This window comes from Schistocerca nitens, chromosome 2 (genome assembly GCF_023898315.1).
Source record: "Schistocerca nitens isolate TAMUIC-IGC-003100 chromosome 2, iqSchNite1.1, whole genome shotgun sequence".
In the NCBI taxonomy this organism is placed as follows: domain Eukaryota; kingdom Metazoa; phylum Arthropoda; class Insecta; order Orthoptera; family Acrididae; genus Schistocerca; species Schistocerca nitens.
Window position 1 is genome coordinate 602,184,230 of NC_064615.1, and position 23,833 is coordinate 602,208,062.

A 23,833-nucleotide genomic window follows, 5' to 3' on the forward strand; every position below is an offset into this window, starting at 1 on the left:
TTTCTTCTTCAGAAACGCTTTCCTTGCCATTACCATTCTACATTTTATATCCTCTCTACTTCGACCATCATCAGTTATTTTGCTCCCCAAATAGCAAAACTCCTTTACTACTTTAAGTGCCTCATTTCCTAATCTAATTCCCTCAGCAACACCCGGTTTAAATGAGTTCAAATGGTTCTGAGCACTATGGGACTTAACATCTTAGGTCATCAGTCCCCTAGAACTTAGAACTGCTTAAACCTAACTAACCTAAGGACATCGCACAAATCCACGCCCGAGGCAGGATTCGAACCTGCGACCGTAGCTGTCCCGCGGTTCCAGACTGAAGCGCCTAGAACCGCATGGCCACCGCGACCGGCTTAAATGAGTAACATTAAATGATAAAAAATAGAGATTTCTTTCTGAATGGAGCTGATCTGTTCTCTTCGGTGTGTTACAGTCAAGACGCGAGTTGTCAACCAGTGGACAGAAAGCAGAAATGTTTTCACATGTAGATTAAAGTAGTTTCTCCCTAACGGCTTCTTCTACAAGATAGAGGAATTCTTAAATAGAAAAACTCATTTTTATAGAAAAAACATATAAGCGGTTAGCATGCAGCAAGTTCTATGTTATAACGTTTATCGTATCACCTATGGAACAATTTACTGTCTAACCTAATTAACATCAGTCGTGACATACCCACCTATAACAGTACCGCTTGCAAAGCCGGATACTAAAATTGACTTCTACTCTCGAGAGAGAGTCATAAGACACTCTTTAGTTCAGGGGAGGAACTTCTATCGACTTTAAAAAAAAAATTATTGGAGCACAGCTGAGATCATCTGTGTATCCATAACGATAGTTAAAATTTAAGAGGAAAAAACGCAATTTACCTATTAAAAGTTGAATTCCTTAGGAATTACGACTGAAGTATACACCCTCTGTTACTTTAGGTGGCTTCATACCACCCAGTATTGATGGTCGAAACGGAGCTGTGCAGTGTGCCACGTACTACGAAAGCGTTGCACCACCAGATATACAACTTACTGAGGGGACACTCGCTAGTTACGCCTATTCTTGCTGTATGAAACAGATTTCCCGTTTCTTTGAAAGAAAAGCATTTCATTTCTATACAAAACTGTGACAGTCTCACCTCGGTATTTTACCCACATAACTTAGGGGGATCTAACTAACAAGACGAGAAATACTAGTGTCTGTTATCTACGGAATGTCACACATGATTCCTCTTATTCTGTGAGGAAAACCTTAGTGCTAACATTAATTTATCCGTTGTTCCAGCTGCAGTTTTTTTTATTTTCATGCACGTTATCTTTTAGCAGTAAATATTTACAGTCAGCTGTTAAGCTTTCTGTTCAGTATTACGCAAATTGTTCTGCATTACGTAGCATATTTTGTGCAACTCGTGAAGAATGTGTAAAAAGAAACAGCAATTACAGCAGTATAATATAATTTTCAGGACTGTGAGTCTTTTTTGGCTTTCGTTCTTTCAAGCCCTGTCTTCTCTAAGAAGTATAGCTATATATAAAGTTTAAAGAGAAAGTATTAAAATGTACATATTAGTAGCGACAATTTGTATTTTCATTTAATCCGTATTATCTACAACTTCCGTTTCTCGGAAATCATTACTACGCACTGACAACTCGGCAGATCTCTATGGTGATTTAATCGCCACTACTCATAGTTCCCGCCAGAATGTATCGGAGGTCAGCTAGTCAACGAAAAACGAAGAGATGAAAATCCACATCCATGGTTCGCCGCAGAACACGGACACGTGGTGATTATCGTCTGCTAGTCTTAGGCAAGGTGCACGACATACCGGCAGTTGCATGAACAGAGAATAGACAGAAATAGACCGACAAAAAGATATCTCATTAGAGTCTGTATTTCAGCTTACTAGAATCAAAACAGTTTGTGCAATGGAACTGCTATGTCGCAAACTGCGATTTCGAAAGCTTTCATTGCCGTCATGTTTTACGGTTGCGGAGCAGTCCCCGAGTCCCTGGCCGCCGCTGCTGAGTGGCTGTTGCCCCAAGCACGTGCCGCCTCCTGAGACCGCAGGACGGCCTCGTCTGGGCGCACAGTCGCCGCCCAAGCTTTGCACACCTCGGAAATTGTGTGGCTGTCCGTATGTCGATAGATGTAAAGCGGCAGCTGATACGGCTACACTGTTCTACAAAAAAAACCTTTTTTTCTATTTCTGATAAAAAATATTGTGATCCTAGTTGTATTTTGAGTGCTGAATTGAAAACTGTTTTTGGTTTTTTTCTGTCAGGGATAGTTTATGAGTAATCGCAATTTTATTTCTCTTTTCAGTTCCTGATATAGTGCAGCAAACGTGAGGTGAAATTCGACAAACAAATGCACATCTTTATGATGTTATAAGTTCATCACATTAATGGAGGGTGGGATCTAACATATAACACAGTAACCTTTGTGTATACACATTAAAGCATTTATTTGACATGAGAAATTACAGAAAATTGACAAACAATGAGCCACTGCATTGTAATGCACATCACTTTTTTCTCTTGTATTGTGAATCTTTCTTCTCTCGAATGATATTCCAGCAATAATCTGCTAACATAGAAGGTACCCACTTCCCTTCATAGCGCCTTTCTATGGTAGAAATGTCTTTACGGAATCTTTCCCCATGTTCATCCGATACGTCACTACAACTCTCTGTGAAGTAGTCCAGATGAGAGTCCATCATATGTACCTTCAAAGACATATTGCACCCCAAATCCTGATATGCTTTGATCATATCCTTCACCATTGCTTTGTAGTTAGTAGCTCTTCTTCTTCCAAGGAAGTTTTCCGACACCATCTTGAAACAGTCCCATACGGTGTTTTCTTTATCAGTTAAACTGCTTCAAAATTTGCATCTTTCTGCAGCTCCCTGATTTGTGGGCCCACACATACATCTTCCTTTATTTTTGCAGCTGAAAGATGGGGGAATTTGGTAGCTAGATATGCAAACCCAAAGCCTGTTGGATCCATGGCCTTCACGTATTGTTTCATCAGGCGAAGTTTGATGTGAAGTGGTGGAAGTAGTATATATTCAGGAGCTACCAGACTTTCACGTTGTACATTCTTTTCGCCAACTTTCCATCTTCGCCTAGGCCATTTCATTTTCACGTAGTCAGAATTTCGGTCTCGACTATCTCACTCGCAAAGAAAACAGGCATACTTTGTGTAGCCTTGTTGCATTCCCAGTACCATAGCAATTACCTTGAAATCTGCACATATTTTCCATTTGTGTTCATTGTATTTTAATGAATTTAGCTCCTTTGTACGAATTCGTAATTCTCTTTTGTCAAACTAGCGTAAGCTACTGGAACAGAGGGTATTTTATTTCCGTTGTGGAGCAAAACACCCTTCAGACTTGTTTTCGGTGCATCTATGAAAAGTCTCCACTCCTGTGAAATATAAGTGAAGTTCAGCACTTTCATCAGGCTAGCAACGTCTTTGCAAAATGTCAGTGCTTCGTCAGTTGAAAAATAAGAAATAAAGGCATGTTCTCTGTGCCTGAACACACTGATTTTGGTACTTTAGTGCAGTAGATTATACTCTTGTAATCTTGAACCAAGCAGCTGCGCCTTTTGTTTACTTAGTCCTAGATCACGTACTAAATCATTTAAATCTGCCTGTGTTAACAAATGTGGCGATGACTCACTTGTGCAGTGATATAAAGAATCATCATCTGTGATTTCTTCAGTACTACTTATTTCACTGTCACTCGGAATTTGACCTCGGGCTGTTGAAGGTACTGGAAGGTTGTCGGAATGCTGCACTGGCATTCTCGCTGAAGGCAGATCTGGGTAAACAATGTGCCTCTTCGACTTTTTGTTTGTAAAACCCTGAATTTTTGTTAGACAGAAATAACAATCAGTAACATGGTCCTTAGGCTCCCTCCACACCTTGGGAACAGCAAACAACGCCACATTCTCTTTACCTTTCCACCACTGAATTAGTTTGCAGTAACATGTAGCACAACAGAAATGTGGTGCCCATTCTTTATCTTGGTCTCCTACCTCTACTCCAAAGTAATGTTTGTATGCTTTCTTTATGATTGAAGAAATTTTCTTCCTATTTCTGGCAAAAGTGAACTTCCCACAGATGTAGCAGAAGTAGTCCGGCTTATATCAACATCCACGACGACGTGGCATTTGTGCAAATTTAAAAATACCACTCTGGTAATACACCTGTATTAAATTAATAGTAGGGAACTAGAGGAACGCTGATGTGTAAAAACAAGCAGCCGTTTTACCTTCAGCACCAGGCTCAATCAGTTTACACACAGGAACTAAAAGATTCAACAGTGCTTGGAAATATGACACACAGCTACTTGTCAGCCAAAACAGCCACTCGTTAAGACTGACACAAATTGCGGTTAACACCACTGTTGTAAACTCGATGCACCTGCCCCTAGGAGGCGTGAAGCTTTACTGCCGAGGCAGCGACCGGCTGTCGCCGTTCGAGTTAATGAGATGTTTCAGGTGGTATTAATGACATATGTGTGGCGGGGGATAACCTAATGATGTCTGATTCTTCCCACCTGCTGTTGCACAAGAAATTATCACGTTCTATCACCCGTATTTCTCTACAACGTCTCTGTGTATGCCTTAAATTGTGAATATACATATATATACATAAAAAGTATCCCTGACAACGATATTTTGTTTACATATTTGAATTTCCCATGGTAAAATGGTCTAGAAGCACAAACTTTAATATCAGAAATAGAACCCATGTCGAACAGTGTTATAGGCACTGGTCAGTCAGGAGCAACACGCTAACCGCTCGCATCTCTGCTGTTCGGTCAACTGTTATACTCTAGTGAGTGCAGAAACGAAGCTTGCTGATATTTGAAATGTTCCTTCTTGTCTGTAGTTTCGGAGCTTCCCTAATATCAGATAAACACCCATCAGGGCAGAATTATTTGTACAGCTTAAAGTATTTTCTCTTTTAAAATGTACCTTAAAGAGTCTGTTTTTAGGACTCATTCACATAAAGTATGCTTCAAATGTTAAAATACACTGAATAGTAAAAGAAAATGGTACATCTGCCTAATATCGTGTAGGCTCTCCATGGACACGCAGAAGTGCCGCAACACGACGAGGCATAGACTCGATTAACGTCTGAAGTAGTGCTGGAGGGAACTGACACCATGAAAACTTCAGGAATGTCCATAAGTCCGTAAGAGTTCTGGGAGGTGGAGATCTCTTCTGAAGAGCAAGTTGCAAGGCATCCCAGACATGCTCAATAATGTTCATGTCTGGCGAGCTTGGTGGCCAGCGGAAGTGTTTAAACTCAGAAGAGTGTTCCTGGAGCCACTCTGTGCAATTCTGGACGTGTAAGGTGTCGCATTGTCCTGTTGAAATTAAAGGATGCAAGCGATCAGTCAGGGCGCTTACGTACGTGTCACATGTCAGAGTCGTATCTAGACGTATCAGGGGTCCCATATCACTCCAAATGCACACACCCCACTCCATTACAGAGCCTCCACCTGCTGACATGCCGGATTCATGAGGTTGCCTCCACACCCGCGTACATCAGTCCGCTCGATACAATTTGAAAAGAGACTCTTCCGACCAGGCAACATGTTTCCAGTCATCAACAGTCAAATGTCGGTGTTAATGGGCCCAGCCGAGGCGTAAAGCTTTGTGTCGTGCAGACTTCAAGAGTACACGAGTGGGCCTTCGTCTCCGAAAGCCCGTATCGATGATGTTTCGTTGAATGATTCGCACGCTGACACTTTTCTGAAATAGGCCACTCATAAAGTCCTCTGGGTTGCATGTTTGGTTTATTCATGCACCCAGACAGACGAAAATGTTTTGTAGTGATCTTACAAGCCGTGGTAACCCATTTTTCTTCGTTGTACATTTCCATTTGCCCTAAATGTGTTCACTCGTGAAACAGTTGACTGCCGGCCAGGAGCAAGACGTCAGGTGGCAATACTGAGGTGTACATGAAATAAATGATGTACAATGACCGCTGACCGGAGATCTCTACACAACACACGTGCGATTCTTCTTCAGACAATGCATTTTTGCTACTGAGGCAGATAGGAAATAGATTTCTCGACCTATCACTTCAAATTAGACCATTAACATAATACATAAGCTTATGACGTAAAGAACTACTTACTGTCGCTGTACTCTCTCCATGATGCACCATTCAAATCAACATGTTTCGTTGCCGCACCAGTATTCGTGAGGAAACTGGGTCATCGGTAAAGAAATGAATGTCATCACTATGAAATAAATTGCTATCATTCACTTATTTCTTTCTCACACAAAACTGTTTGTTTCCTTTCCCCCTTCTCGATGGCAATAGTATGTAGTAAACTAATGCAGTCAAGAAAAATAAAGCATAAATATTATTTCAGCTGTCTTAATGGGGCTTTTGTGCGATAATGCAGACTGGATCTATATGTGCACATCCATGGTGTATAATAATTAGTCGCAAAAACGCATACAGTTGAAAGCACACGATACTAGAAGCGAAAACGTCTCAGTAAACATAGGCCCGCAAACAAATCGTCTGCGACGTAATTGTGACTTTGTGGTTACCACTGACTTTATTCTGTGTAAACGTCATCCTAACTAGAAAAAGGTAACAATACTGTACAATATTAAGAAACGTTATTAGAGATACTTTGCTGCAAATGGAAGTGTTCTGAATGAACATGACAACAGTTACAAGAATGTACTCGTAGTTAAAGGTGGTTTTCAAAGTGTCATCCTTGTACCCTGTTGCAAGCCTGTGTCTGTCGCCATAATGAGTTTCGAATACTTTCAAACACTCCTGGACCATTTCGAAGTTCTTGACTAGCACTGACAAGTCTATACTCCATTTTTTCAACCGTGTTAACCGGGGTGGCATACACTACACTTTTAAGGTGGCCCCAAACGCAGTAATCCGTGGGTTTCAAGTCAGGTGATCTTGGAGCCCACCGTAAAGGTCCTCCTCGCCTAATCCATCTTTGGCGATATTGGCGCATTAGACGACGTCTCACCACAGCAGCAAAATGTTCTGGAACTCTGTCAAGCATTTACCACATCCTCTGCTGTTGCGCTAACGGATTACCCTCAAGCAAGCCTGCAAGATGATGCCATAGAAACCGAAGTTAATTCCGTCCATTGAGTTTGTTTCGTAACATTTATGGTCCAATGAGACGATTACCTTAGTACCACTAACCACACATTCAATAATAAAAAAAAACATTGCCGACGTGGAGACTCACACACAGCATCAGGGTTGGAGCCTAAATGACTCCAAGAGAATTGTGATAATTAAACACAACAGCACGAGTGAACCCTGCTTCATTTGTAAATAAAATGTTATTGTCAAACGTAGGGTTGCTTGCAGCTTGTTATAGCAGCCACTGGCAGAGCTTTAGTATAGGACCAGAGTACGTCTCAATAAGACACTGACCTCATTGGACGTAATACGGGTATATTTCACTGCGATGTATTGTTCTCCAAAAACTACTTGCTCCTTGGTACAAACGTGCAGTCTCCCGTGCATTGTCGCTAGCCTTAACATACATGATATGCATATCGGCATACTTATCATAACTACAATGTTCCATGTTAGCACCAACATTCGTACAACACACCTGACGCTCCGTAAACAACTGACATGAGTGGTACTAAAGCCTAGTTTAGACAACGACATTGGGTTGCGCCACTCGTTGCGTGGAATGAGTTGCACGCAAATGGTTTCATATTTGACTGTAGACACGGGGAAACCAGTATACACTTCAGTTTCGTCGTTTTGTGGGTACCTTAGTCGTGTCTGAAACGGAAGTTTTGGGAGCTGCACGTCGCACGAGTCATGATGGAGTTAAAGCTTGTAGCGTGGAATCGCTGCATAAGAAAAAAATAGGAAACGTGTTGGTTGCTCAGCATCCTTGCTGAAATAATTTGTAATGGAAGACCCAAGATGTTATTTTAATTATCTTAGAATGTCACCAGAACTGTTCACGTTTCTTCTAAATAGAGTTCATTATGCGATAAGGAATAAAGATACTGTAATGCATGAAGCATTGTCGCCAGAACTCAAATTACAGATCACATTGCGTACATTACAATCGAGAACACTCGGCATGCTATATGATGCGGTTTTAGTTGGTGATGACACTTTTTCATTAACACCAATAATTATTTACATTAACAGTAATAATTATTAACATTAACAGCAATAATTATTAGAAGCAGGCCGCATTAATTTCAAAATTCAAACATGTGAATGGGCAGCACTGCGGCGACGTTTCAAATAGATGAATATTGTATAAAGTATGCAGCTTCATGATTTGTGTAGCCTTCCCTCCTGTCAACAAAATTCCTTAAAAAAAATGTCGGCCAACTCGAACCATGGGATTTTAGTCTTGTAGACGAGAGCATTTTCACAGCTAGACTTACATTTGCGTGTATTTTCCTTAATTCAGTTGTATATGTGCTCCTAATTCAATACATTTTGCCCTGCAGCTCAGATACTGTCAAACTGTCTGTGTTCTGATCACATGTGAAGGTCTCAGCAGCAGCTATGTATTGCATATTTTTGTAATCAGCATCACTGAAATCCCACAAACACCTATGCAAAGCATAGATATCCTAAAAGCGGTCAATTATTCTCCGTGCCTCACTGCATATTTCAGTTTGTCTACACTCTACGAACACACACAACCTCAAAACTCATGCAACTACTGTCGCCAAAGTTGGAACACGCCGAAAGTGTTTAGTTTCACCGACGAGTTCCGCAAACGCGAGGTGCGCATGCGCAGTGGCCGGTAGCGCAGTTGCCTGCAAACTAGTGTCGTCGTGTAAGGTAGGCTTAAGACTGTATACTGTAATGGCTTTTCCATTCTGTTTACAACGCCACGTGTCGTAGATGTAAATATAGATCACTCCATGGACCGGTATACGGAATCACGTCAGCAGTGGCTGATAACGACGAAATCGCAATAATGTTGCAAGCATTTCATTTGCACACCTACGTTTACTGGGACTTTTTTGCATCTACTATCGTGTAATTTCAACTGTATTGGCCTACGCCATTAATTATAATAGACCCTGTACACACTGCACGTCACTGAATAGTACATGGCGGGGATGACTTCCAACTAATATTAATTTTGTTTCCATTCCATTCGCGTATTGATCGAAGGAAAATGGATTGTACACTATCTGATCAAAAGTGTACAGGCATCCACAAGTAATGCGGGATTGACAAATACGAATCAAGAGAGGCAGAGTCGCCAATATGAAAGCCGGCGACTGTACTTTGTTGTTAGTAGAGAAGCAGTAACGGCAGAATGCATCATTGAGGAGAGGTCAGTGACTTTGAAGGTGGACTAGTCCTGGGTCTCACTTAAGTAACAAATCCATTAAGACATTTCAGTCCTTCTAAAGGCACCCATAGTGATGTGATTGTGAATTGAAAATGCAAAGAAAGAACTGCTAAACCATGACCAGGTAGTACTCATATAATGACGGACTGGAACCATTGACCGCTACGCATGGTGGATATAAAAAATCGTATGACATCGGCGGGCAGGAATAACTCGTGAATTCTAAATTGCTAGCAGCAGTTTTCCAGCACAATGACTGTGCGTAGGGAATTAAAAATAATGGCGTACAATGGTCGAGCAGCACCTCATAAGCCACAATTTAGCGTAGTCAGTGCTAAGCGATGTTTGAGGTGATGTAAGACAGTACGCCACTGAACCATGGATGAATGAAAATGAGCGATTTGGAGTGATCAGTCACGCCGTGACCTGTGGCAGTCCGATGGAAGGGTTAGGGTTTGGCGAATACTTTGAGTAGGCTACTTGCCATTGTTATGCCGGAGCCAAGTTAGCTCCTGAGGGCTGGCAACCGATACTACACCACAGAGGACGGGGTTGTCTATGTCCAAGGCGTACCAAAAGCACCATGGTAAACACCGGCTATTTACATACAAGATAATGGAAACAGATCTTCCGATCACTACTTCCTGCAGGGGGAGCTCGAGCCACGGCCTGCAGGAAGTATCACTATGTCAAAACCTCCCTGGCCACTCAGGGATCTGTGGCAATGAACGAGCCGATAGCTTGGCTAGGATGGGGGCAACAACTCCATTTATTGGACCAGAAACTGTCCTGACAATCACCAAGGCTATGATCAAATTAGAACTACGGAACTGGCTCAGGAAACAGCACGTAGGATATTGGGCCAAGGTCCATATACAATAACATGGTACGGCAATGATGCCCAAACCATGTTTTAAAAGAAGCTCTGTAATCCTGGGATTGAACAGGAAAGAGATCAAACTCATGACAGGACTAATGACCGGCCATGGGAATTTCAAAAAACACCTACACGCAATGGGTATAACGGAAGAGAACCCTAAACGTAGGATCTGTGATGCGGATGAAGAAAATGCATCACACCTAATCTTCGAATGGATGGCATTGGAGAGTAAAAGATACAGAATCTTCGGGACAACTAGACCTGAAGCAATTGTGTCTAACAAAAAACTGGTAGACGGACTCCTTGCCCTATTTAAGGGCACTGGTTGGCTTTACTAGATATACAGGGAGCGATACCGCACAATAAACCTAGTTTCGGTGCGGGCAGTGGCGGGTCAGACCTAAGCTGTTTTAGCTCCCCTGTTAAAAACAATCAATCAATCAATGCTAAAACCTGATTGGCTGAAGACAGCTATTTAGGGGCTAGAACCAGCCCCGAAGTTCAGTTCACTCTGGAGGCCGACCTTGTGAACTTCGACCGCTGAGGATTATGTCTTCGTCTCTGAATTGGACTTTTACAAGTGTGTGTGTGTGTGTGTGTGTGTTACCATGAACCTTTGTGGAAAATTATAAGTGAACTTTTGTTTGCCTCAATTAGGAGACTTTTACTGGCATCGTTATTGTTAACTTCTTTTGTTGTTGAATCATCAACCTTGTAAACTTACATAAATAAAAGTTGTGTTTGTGAAAAATTGCGAATTTTCAGTCTCAACAGACATCATGGGTAGCCGTAAAATTAAATTATAGAAGACGTGGTGTTAATGTATGGGAGTGTTTTTCGCGGACAGAAAATTGGAAATTTGTGGTAAGGTGTTATGGGACCAAACTTACGTAAGGACAACACACTCACCCATGCCCGAGGAAGGACTCGAACCTCCGACGGGGTGAGCCGCGTCGCGAACGGAGTGTGGTTCTGTATTGCTCTTAAAAAAACGGTACAGACAGAACAATATGAACGTACTTACAGTATTGTGGACTGCTTACAGTGCAGGAACAGTTCGGACACGATTACTGTTTGTATCAGCAGGACAATGCACTAGTTTGTGGACAGATGGACTGGCCTGCCCAGAGTCTAGATCTGAATCCAATGGAGCACCTTCGGGAACGTCGACTTTGCTCCAGACCTCATCGTCCAGCATCACTAACTTCTCTGGTTTCGGCTCTTGAGGAAGAATAGGCTGCCATTCCTCAACAGACATTCAGACATCCCCTTGAATCCCCAATGGAGTTGAAGCCGTCATAAAGTGAAGGGAGGACACACCCCATATGAGTGTCCGCAAATTAGTGTCCGTATACTTCTGATGAGGTAGTGTATAGGCCACAGTATGCACCTTCCTCTCGTATTCTTATGGTCGCTACGCAAGATATATTCTGGAACTATCTGAAAGGTCGAACAGTCTTCCTCGAATAGAGCATTTCCAAATTTACCCAACAGATTTTTTGGAGAACTACGTCGCCATCCTTTCAAAGATTTCCTTTATATTCTCTGGAAAATCTTTGTTACACTTTTCTACTGTGTTACCCCGAACTCTTAAAATATTAATGAGAGCGCCACATTCGACTGACGTTTGCTGTCATGCCTACTACATAAGGTCTTGAAACGCTGTCCACTAAAATAAGTTCTCCATTATTTTGAAGATAACTGTACCAGACTTTACCGTAACATATCAAATAGAAAGAAGAACCATTTCTCTCTCTTATATTACGTTCATTTGCATAGAGAACACAGTGCGGGATTTCTTACTTCACCATATAAACATGACAAGAAAGGCTATTCATTTCATAATTACCTACATCGTACGAGACGTATTCCGGTACGGTATTAAACTTCTTAAAATTTGTTTGCAATTACCGTTTCAGCAGAAAATATAGGTCGATGTGTGCACCGAAGCTCTTAGCTGTGTTTCATTACAGAACTGCTGTTCAAAGAACCGTCCACTCATCCCGGAAACGCAATGGAAACTACGACAATTGTAACTCTTTGTCGGCGACTTTTTTGCAGCCACGTGGCTGGCGGAAAAGATTTTGGTAATTTATGCGACTGGCCTTGTCTGTAAATTGAGCGGACCAACCGTGAACGGAAGCCTTGAAGTAGGCAACTCGTCTGTCAACAACCTTGCGTGACCAGCTTGCAGTGGGAAACGTTTTGTATCCTGTAAGCCAGTGCTATGCCTGGGACACTGATGTCCCATACAACTCAATTGTTAGGCGACCTTTATCTAGGTTGCTTTCTGTATTCGATTGTGATCATAAGGCAAACTAGATGAAAAAACATTTACACATACATAGATGAAACTGCGGTTATCTATTTCTCAACCAAATTCATGCGCATCCAAGGTATTTGACTGTATAACTTAGAATATTTTGTTAGAAGAAAAGAGATTTTATGGAATTAATGGTATAGCTAACAAATGGCTCAAATTTCCAAAAAAAAAAAAGGAAAAACGGATGCAGAAAGTTGTGCCGCGTAATTCAGTAACACTACGTAATTCCTTTTTTTCTGACAGTGGAATCAGACTTCCAAAAAGTTAAATATTACATTCACAGTTGCTTCTCATTCTTATAACGGTCCTTCGTTAAATACATATCATGGAGTACTTTTCACAGATGATACAATTATTACAATCAATTCAGATAGGTGTGCAGTGTGTAGCTAAAGAGGAAATTGTAGTTCATGTGCTTGAAAGAAGTATTGACTGATTTTTCCGAAATTTCTCTCTCTCTCTCTCTCTCTCTCTCTCTCTCTCTCTCTCTCTCTCTCTCTTCGCTCTCTCTTTCTCTCTCCTTCCCACTGTCTACATAATTCCCTATTTTTTTGAAGTAGCACATTCAATACTGCACATCAAAGGGTACAGTCCCAATCATAAAATTATAAGTAGTGCATGACAAATAGTTACGAAGCAAAAGAGGATATAAAAAATTATTTCACATACTGTTGAGAGTTTCAGTTCAAGAATAAATTCCTTTTAGTGTTTCCTGAACAGCAGCCTATCCCCCTTTTGCACTTGTTGTCACTGCAAGCCTTGGAGAGAAACACAAATCTGTACATTAACATATTTTGTTTACTTCTATTCGACAACGTCACGTGAATATATATTCCGCGCAACTCATGTTACCAAAGATTCTTTCTAATGGAAAAGTGTACGATGACAATAATATATGGTGTTCACCCATGATCGCTTTGTAGACAACAGTTTAAACAGTAGGGTATTTCGACTGAAGAATCACAGTATATGTTTTCTCTCATTAACATTTCTTGTAAATAATGAATTAGAAGATGGAATGCCTAATGACACCCATAATCACAGCTAGCAATAAAATTGCCTTCATTAAAACAGACTTTTCATGGGAAAGTGGAGAATAATATTGCTATAAAAAGCCGGCCGAAGTGGCCGCGCGGTTCTGGCGCTGCAGTCTGGAACCGCGAGACCGCTACGGTCGCAGGTTCGAATCCTGCCTCGGGCATGGATGTGTGTGATGTCCTTAGGTTAGTTAGGTTTAACTAGTTCTAAGTTCTAGGGGACTAATGACCTCAGCAGTTGAGTCCCATAGTGCTCAGAGCCATTTGAACCATTTTTTGCTATAAAAATCACTGGTCCACTACTCAATGATGATAAATGCCTGATAGACAGCAATGCCGAATTTGTATGCAAGCTTCAACAAACAAAAGGTTCTTCTGCGCAACTCGTTCTGTAGCTTATTTACTGCAAAAGTTTCACGAATTAACTTTTGTTATTAAAATAAAACTTGTTTCCTCTTAAGGTGTAAACGCTCAGCAAGCATTAGTATTTAAATGCGTATTAAGTTAACCAACTGTAAAGAGACGTCTTTCGTATCATTACGATATGTCGTGCAGGTGACTTACGGAACACGTAAACAACTAATTCCACACGACGGTTTTTGGAAAGGCATTTAAGAAATACCGCTACGATGCGCTGGCAGTGGCGCTCGACGAAGTCATAGGGAGGTATAAATTCTAGTGGCAAAAAGAAATTAATACTGAAATTTCGCAAATAAGGAGGGGGGGGGGAGAGAGGTGGTACTGTGCTGTCCTTAATAACAGTGACTTTAAAAATCATCGCTTCGCAAGGGATCCTGTAAGACATCTCTACCACCACATCGCCTCTGTCTAGAGGCAACACATGGAAATTCTCCTGGGTTCCACTCATTCGAAGATCTAAGTAGCTCATGTAGTGCAATATAACGTGGTTGTACTAACTCTAGTGAGTTGTAACTAATAACAGCAACAGCCCAAACGTAAAACGGTATAAAATGTGGATAGTAAATTTACGTAGAAAGAGACTTCGGTACAGTCATTGTATAACTGCGACTTCCCGAAGAGAGGGAAAGTTTGTTCACCACGATCACTTGAAACTACGATGTCACTGGTCTTATACTTTTTTCGTATTTGTTTCTCTTTTTTTGTTTCTGGTGAATTATGGCATGGTAATTTGTATCATAAATTTACCCAATATAACCTGTAGTTTCCTCCAGATTATAACAGTTACAGATTTAAGTTCTTATTTGATACTAGCAAGCAATTCACGATCAGCCGCAGTTTATATCCAGAGGGGTGGTTACTGTAGTAATATACAAAATAAACGAACAGTCAGTTTTTGCGTGGGTATCTTTATTTTTTAACACCACAGTTGACTTATTAACCTATTTATAAATTGTCTGGGTTTGAAAAGCAAGTATGCTGCATATGAGACTAAAGCACCAATGATAGATTTCGTGATACTGTTATTTTAGTACAAGCCATACTAAACCGTTGCTTTTCCCGCATTTATTTCTGTGAAAGGTTAGGCATAAATGAAGAGCTGAAATACATGTGTAACACCACGTAGCAATTGCAGCTGGACCTGTACCTTTCAGTAGACGGGAACGCCCAAAATGTTTGACCATAAACTACGCAAATCCCCTGATGATAAGCTACTGACACACTAAGCAGAACTGCTGCAGGCTAATATCAAAAATTAGGAAAACACTTTCTCAAAAGTTTGTTCAAAATAGTTACCACTTACGGTTTAACACACCGTCGAAGTTCATAGGTGTGAAGGATGTATTACTTGGCCCCAGGAATGAAAGTATTTTGTTCGAAAGCAGTAAGTGTATTGACGTCAAAGATTTAAACGGCTTTCTGTCTACGGTCTATCGTTTCCCTGTGTGATAATGTTTCTCGTTGGTATGATGGTAGAAGTTTTGATAGAGGTTTGTGATAATGTTTCTCGTTGGTATGATGGTAGAAGTTTTGAAACTTAATATGGCTTCCATGTCGCTGAAATCTTTAGGTAATTAATACATTACCGTCGATATTACCAACATACTCTTCCATTTCAAAATAAATTTAGACGGAAAATATTTTAAGCAGTACAGTCTGTCAAGTCGTTCCAACACACTTAAACAAGTAAACACAATTTCAGTACGGGTGTCAAAAGCTTAGCTTTAAACTTCTCCGCCGTACGTCTTTGAGTGATAGAAGACACTCACCCTGAAAAGGAAACATTGTTGCTTTTCGAAAATAATAACAAATATGTCGTTAGCAGATTTCACCCCTTTCCTGTAGTCTCCCAACAGTTGCCTGTAACAATATATTAATCTACACTAGCTATGGTCTTCAGTAAAGCCTAAGACATCACCAAAGGATGCGAATGGTTAATTACTTCCACGATACACCCGACAACAACAGGATTCGGTATTGTCCACGGAATTCATTCTGTTTATTGGATTTCCCATTCCAGAGCACCGTATGATAACTGAAGACATTCTTAGTATGGCATTTAAATTTACTGTGTACTGTATTGCCAGTAACGCAGAATTTCAACTCTGTGGCATTTTGGATGGAGCTGTTTTTCGTAAAAATGTGAAAGTACGTTTTAAAAAGCATGGCTACTGCCTTTTCATTCGTTTGTTCCTTAACGATCCCTTTGTAAGGATGTTTTTGTAATGAGTAAACTCTTCGGTAATATACCCCGTAAATGGCTATGATGTACATGTGCAGTTTAGTCTTTGAGTTTTTTGGATGATTATGGAAATGAAGGAAAAGAAGAGGGCGAAACCATGTGCCAAGGCAAAGTGTACTCGTTTCGAAGGTAACCAAGGGCATCGTTGAAAAACATCTCCGTGCGACGGATGGATCACCAGCAACAGAGAGAGGTATGGAATTCACATAGGTGATCAGGGACTTTATGTTACCACCTCTGTTCCCCTTAACGACTGAATTCTGGCAATGATAATTTCATCCACTGTCAGGATAAGAACACCGTTGCACTAGCCTGTGTTAACGCTTTAACTTATGGTTATGCGCCACGTTCTTTAAACTTGCTGGAAACAGCACTGTTTTCGGATGTCAACCTCAATGTTTTTTAGTCCTGTCGACCTCAGCTGTGTATTATATTACTGTATGTTGGTAATTATTACTTTGGGACTGTTTAATCACAACTGAATAAAACAATTTGTATTCCATTCGCATTTCACATTATTCTTTGCAAAGCATCTTCAGTGGCAGATTTCGTGGATATTGACCTGCATGTTGTGTTTTAGTTCCTTTGTCACAGCTGTTCTTCTTCTGATAACCGCTATTTGAAATTTCGTTTTCACACTTCACAACTCTAGGAATTGAAGGCAGGTTCTGATGTTATCTTCTGTTAAAAATAACGTCAAGACGTATGTTCAGTTAATATCGCTGCGAAGTGTGAAAACGAAATTTCAAATGGCAGCTATCAGGAGAAGAACATCTGCAACAAAGCAACTAGAACACAGCGTGGAGATCAACACCATGAAATCTGCCATTGCGGATGCCTCGCAGAAAATAAAAACAAAACGCACATCCCATAAAAATTGTGTTTTATTCAGTTTTGATTAGACATTCCGAAAGTAATATTTATCAACATACTGCAATTCTTACTTCGACATGATCTGTGGTTGTGGTCGCATACGTGTTAGATGCTATCGTTGTGAAGATCTAGCTTCTCGCATTATCGAGCGGGTTGGTGGACAAATGCCAAGTGTGACCGTTTGCACGCCATTGAGTAAAACATGCAACCGAGACACCTTTATCCTAAGGAAAAACTGAAAGCGATTACAGCAACGCGTAGATTTTTGAACCGGAAATACTGTCTCTTCTTTATGGAATTCCACATGACATACACTACCGAAAATTGTAGACAATGAATCAGCATTCCGATATTTATCATACTTTGTGGAGCGGTTGATCACGTCACGAGTACTGAATGGTTAACCTTGGGTCGATTCTGAACTGATATACTTGAGCAGCATTAGTAAGAGGCATGATCCCCATGACACGAATACATTCCTGTCGTTGTGGCAGGGAAGTAAACAACCTCAGAATGTCATCTTGAGGAATTTCTTCTCATTCACATACGGCGTGTCAATTCATGACACTGCTGGATGAAGATTGCTAGGCAAGTACACGTCTTTCCATCGCATCGGAGGGGTGATGTATGGGTCGCAAATCAGGGAGGCCAGTCAGTAATCTATAGATTCATCAAGGCACTTGAGATGCGAACTGCAATGTAGGGTCTTGCATTGTTCCAATGGACTATGCCATTAGGTGCCTTGGTCGTGAAGGATATGACAACAGACTCCACCATTCCTGCCAGATGCTGGCGAGAACTCAACCTCCATTCTACAACTACCAAACCAGTACCCATATCATGATTCCAAGAGTTGAATACGTGTGAGTCTCAAGAATCGTTGCTTCCGCCAGGTCGTCTATGGAGACGTAGGCATCGTTCTGCCCGCTACAAACAGAGACGAGAGTCATCACTGAACACCACAGAATGCCACTTGACGTCCCAAGTGACTCTGGCTCTACAGTGTGCGGCATGATGTCAGCGGTTAACGACCCACTGAAACTTGAGATCTGAACCCAGCTTCCAGTAATGAGTTTCGTGGTAGCCCTCTGCCTGTAACCTCTGCCCGAATATCAGCTGTTGTCTGTCATGCCTCAGTTCGTCAGAGCCAGTCGAACAATCCTTCGACCTTCTCGTAGTGCAGTCCTTCTGCAAGAATCTATGACTTTTCTCCTTGTCCCACTTTCTGAACCTAAATCGTCACCACTCGTTCTGGAGTCATTCCACTACAGTGTGATCTGTGGGTGTGGGTGTGGGAGTCATTCGAGCTTCCTCAAAGCACGAAAGAGCTATTAGCTGCAAGTATGCGTACTGTCGGCATGCTAGGTTGACCAGGAACGTTGAACAAATAGCCATGGTGTACTCACACCATTCATCATATATAGGAATGATTTTCTTTCTGTACTGAAAATAATCTCGTATGAGGATGAAATTTTAATCAAGGTATCCAACTTACATGGAAATACTGGAGTATTAGTTTGGTAGCGTTCAGTCACATTTTTGATGGTGTAACACTTTCCATTTCCAGCCATATACTTCAGCAAAATAAATCCTGCCCATCTGTGGCGAGAAAATAGCAACACAGCTTCGAAGAAGGACGGACACCATTGCTCTCCTGGCCTGCACTTCTGCGTGACGTTTGGCCCATTGAGCATATCTGCAATATGATGGCTAAGTGCCACACAACATGTCGTCGCAGACCTCAAGAAACAACTGTAGGTGCTTTGTGGATCATACAGAAACAGCGTCGAAGGAAATTCCCCGTGAATACATCCAGTTCCTTTTTGATACCATACCCAAGCGCTCACAAGTTGCGACACTAACCCGTGGCGGCTTCACATCAAATTGAACAGCTAGTCAGGAATAAAATACAGTATCTGATCTTCTGCGTATCTAATGTATGGCATAAATTTCATGTAAGTCATACATATCCTTCTTGACATGTCAGTTTTCGTAATTGTCAGTTCACAAGTTTTCGAATTTTATATGAGCCTTAGAAACGAAATTTTCTGATATAATTATATGAACAGCAGATTTTAAATCAATCACTGCCTTCCTGGTAGCTTTGATGTGAATGTCTCGTCTTTTCTCAGGAAATTATGTTTGTACACTGTGAAAATTTATGTGCATTTTGTTTGTAGGTAGTGATTGTTTAGGTGTATGTTTTAATGTTTCAGCTCCGCCTTACCTGAAGATATGTCACCGCAGTGATCCAGTCTTGAATACATGCATCAAGGACTCCATAAACACCCTCATACGGAATATAAAAACAGGTAACGAATATTATCCATATTTTGAACTTTACTTTTTATGTCTCTGTAAGTTCATTTTTGCACAGAATGGTTGCGGGACCTCGACTATTCAATGTAAAGTGTCAAATCAAAAACACCTTCAGCCGTCTGTATTTCCAGTTTTATTTTATTTTTGCTCCTATTTCCGGTATTGCACTGCGCTATCCTGAGGCCCTCCGATCGACCTTTAGGAAGAATCCCACCTCTAGTACAACCGAAATAGGGACCGGCATACGCGGATCCCTTCGTTCATCAACTGCAGACTGTTAGACAAACATTGAAACCAGAGCGATCAAAGATTTTTTTTTACCTGTTTGAGCGTATGCTTCTCCCTAGTTCCATTGTACTACAGATGGGGTTCTTCCTATACGTCTTTCAGAGGGCCTCAAGATGGCGTAGTGTAATACCGAAACTTGTAGCAAAACTAAAATAAAATTGGAAATATGCAAGGCTGAAGGCGTTTCTGATTTGAAATTTTTGCTCTTTATGAAATGCCGAAGAAAGTAATGACAACGAACAGCTCACTACTGTTTCTTCCACGCTGTGCATTTTTCGACAGCTAGACGTTATCCTGGTTGTGTGTGTGCTTTCAACTACTCTTTCACATGCCACTATTAACAGAACTGTTGCGACTGTAAGTCTACAAGGTTCTGTGCGTTGTGATGGAGAAAGGAACAGCCAGTTCTCAAATATTATTGAAGACTGAGAATAATTTTAACACTGTCACTTCTATGCCATTCTGGCATTTCTGAAATAAAACTGCGCCTGTGAGAGGTAAATCAGAGATCGCTCTCTTGTCTGTGTGTTATAACAAAAAAATTCTCCCACACACCAGCTACCTGTTCCACTAATAGACGCTAAGTGAACGCGGAATTCACAACGAAAAACCAGTCACGTAGAAGCCATGTGAACCATGACAAGTAGGTCTTTGTCACTACCTGCTGAGTGCCAAGGTGAACATCTTTCGGCAATTAAACTTGTCGTCGTCATCTTTTCGCGGCCATGTTGAAATGTCACGCCGTCTTACATAGCTATGATGAATCTTACACTCTACTGCAGACGGCACGTTCTTATGAAACTTGGTGACAGATTAAAACTGGTCCCTTTCTAATTGCTGGTGTCACCAGTCAGCAACTCGTCCTTCTTGGCAATGCACAGCTAATGATGGAGTTAGGATTTCATAATTGTTCATAGATTAAAGCCGTGTGATGACAAGTACTAACTGCAAGGTAGTAATGTAGATGTAGATGTACTCGGCTGCAAAATCCCAGTCCAACGCAGAGTTTTCATTTGGCATGTCGTTACAAATATAAAGTGGGATTTTGTAGAAAATTATATTGAACACAAAGCTGTATGATTATCTTTTATTATGGATAATTTCGATCTTCATCCACCATCTTCATGATATCTATCCATCGGACTGATGTATACGTTATATGAAAACAGAATGTTATATGATACGCAGTTAATGTGTGATTTTTTAACTCAGTATGCATTCCTTTCTGTATTACAAATTTTGAAATGCATTGTTATCCATGGGTTTTTTATTGTAGTGCCATCATACGTTTTCTTTATCCTGCTGCACATACACTGCTGCACCACTCTGAAATCTTATCACAATCCGACTGAATACTTGTGCAAATGTTTTCGGGTGGACTTCATTATTGATAACTGCATCATCTGTGAAATTTGTGAGGTTACTACTAATATTCCAGAATGAAATTTTCACTCCGCAGTTGAATGTGCGTTTGGAAGTTAGGAAATGAGACACAAATGGAAGCAAAACTGGGAGGACGGGTCGTGAACCATGCTCGGGTAGGTCAGTTGGTAGAGCACTTGTTGGCGAAAGGCAAACGTACCGGGTTCGAGTCCCAGTCCGGCACACAGTTTTAATCTCCTAGGAAGTTTCGCTATTACTATCGTCTGCGAAGTTAATAATGTACAACGTGAACAGCAAGGGCCCATTATACGTTCCTGAAGAAGACTTGATGTTACTTTTACATCTGTCGATGACTCTCCACCGAAGGAAACTTGCTTTCTGCCTATCAAGAAATTCTCAAAACATTCGCAAATTTCTCTTGATACCTCATCTTATCTGCCTTTCGATAATAAGCGTAGTTGTGGTTCTGAGTCAAACGCTTTTCGGGAATCAATATATGCCGCATCTGAGGAAAGTTCGAGATGGGTTACACATAATCAATGTTGATGGAATCCACGTTTGGTGCCATTTAGGAGATCATTTTGTTCGAGATACCTCGTTACGTTTGAGCTCAGAATATATCCTAAGATTCTACAACACATACATGTAAAGGATATTTGACAGTAGCTTAACTGATCACTCCGCTACCCTTCTTGTGGTCAAGTGCGATCTGTGGTATCTTCCAGCCAGTGAGGAACTAACTCAGCCTCTAACTCTGTATAGGGTCTGACAGTGATTCCATCTGGCCCAGGAGCTTCGTTCTAATACTCCTTGCCGAGATTCCTGGAGAACGTTTCGACTATTTCAAGCTCAAATGGTTCAAATGACTCTAAGCACTATGAGTCTTAACTTCTGAGGTCATCAGTCCCCTAGAATTAGAACTAGTTAAACCTAACTAACCTAAGGACATCACACACATCCATCCCCGAGACAGGATTCGAACCTGCGACCGTAACAGCAGCCCGGTTCCGGACTGAAGCACCTAGAACCTCTCGGGCACATTCGCCGGCTTCTACTTTAAAGATTTAAGCTGTTTCTCAACACCGCTGACACAAATATCTGTATCACGAATCTTTTTTGTGGTGCGAGAATGAAATTTGGGCAATACCCCTGTATTTTTCTCAGTACAGAAAAATTTGAAAATGAAGTTATGCATTTCTGCTCCTCAATTTCAGTTCCTGTCTCGTCCATAGCCTCTCGACACTAACTTTGGTACCGCTACAGCTTTCACATATTAGTAGAAATTCCTTGACGTTTGTGAGAGATTCTTTATAACATTCTGCTACAGTAGTCGTTGAATACTTCTGACACTGCCCTCTACACAGTTTTTCATTCAGCTTATCTACAGTCCTATGCTTTGTTTTACACCTATAATGTTGTAGTCCTGTATGTTAGAAGTTTCTTTACAGTGACTGTATATCATGGAGGATCCCCGAAATCATGAACTCTTCTATTAGGAACGTATCTATCCAGTGCATCGTCAACTATTCTACTAAAACTGAGTCAACCTTCCTCTAGAAGCTGTTCTTCGGTGCTAAACGTTCCGAGTTCCTTATTGAAACCGGACACTAGTGCCTCTGTATCTAGTTTGCTGAACATACAAATCCTTTTTACTTTTGCAGTCACTATTGTTACAGCTTCCTCATGTCACTGATACTAGTTTTACTGTGGACATCCTCTAAGAGGTCGGGTCTGTTTGTTGCTATTAGAATAACATACGTCCATTAAGAGTGGGTTTCCAAACAACCTGTTCTATGAAGTTATCAGTAATGTTTCACAGGACCTCTTGTCAGGTCCACCACATACAAAACTATATTTTCCCAATTGACTGTCAGATGATTGAAGTCACCTCCGATGATGACACCATGACTGTGGAACTTAGGGACAAGCGGAAATAGGTTGAAACCTCCCCTTAGAAAAATTAATGAATTACTGTGCTGATAAACCTCTTACATTATTTGATTTTCAAACAGCTGAGCAGAACTGAACGTACTCAGACATTTCTCTCTTTACTTATTCTGATCAACAGTAAACTGACACACAATATTTTTAGCGCAACGCAATCTGACTTTCAATATTCCCTACAAAAGAATGGCCCTGACTATCAATAATCTATACCTTTCACAAATCACTTACCTCACAAAAATCTTCATTACTCGAACTACTGCAATACAGTGAGCGCCAATACTGCCAGCTAAATGAAAGATTCTAACTACTGAAGGCACTAACTACTGATAGGCATACTTAGCAAATGAAAGATTTTAATAGAGAACAAACAATGTATTTACCTTAATAGTGTTCAAAAATCATAATATATATCAGTTCATGACATCCATTCTTACAAATTTACTCCTTCTGAAGGACACATGTCCAGATCATCCGCTCTCAAAACCCTGCCATCTCTCTTCCCACATCCACCACTGCTGGCGGCTCATCTCCAACTGCACAACGCTACGCGCTGTTCACATCCAACTGCCCACCACTACAATAGCGAATATTGCAACAATGCCAACCAGCCACAGACCATAAAGGATGGGGCCCCTCCACGCCCACACCAACGTGGTGACCAAACCAAAAGTTCTACTGTCACCTCCGTAAACATGTTCGTTTTTTAATCAGGCGTCACAGGATGTGGGCTGTGATGTTATCCATGCGTCTGGGTAAGATTACTGAT

At 41.1% G+C, this 23,833-nt stretch overlaps 1 protein-coding gene across 1 annotated transcript in view; it reads left to right on the top strand.

Moving 5' to 3' along the window:
* Positions 1 to 23,833, top strand: part of LOC126236683 (protein takeout-like) — a 175,397-nt gene that overhangs the window by 72,965 nt on the left and 78,599 nt on the right. Inside the window, exon 2 of the mRNA XM_049946172.1 lies at positions 19,347 to 19,442. Coding sequence (XP_049802129.1) covers positions 19,347 to 19,442 — 96 coding nt within the window. The remainder of the gene's footprint in view (positions 1 to 19,346; positions 19,443 to 23,833) is intronic.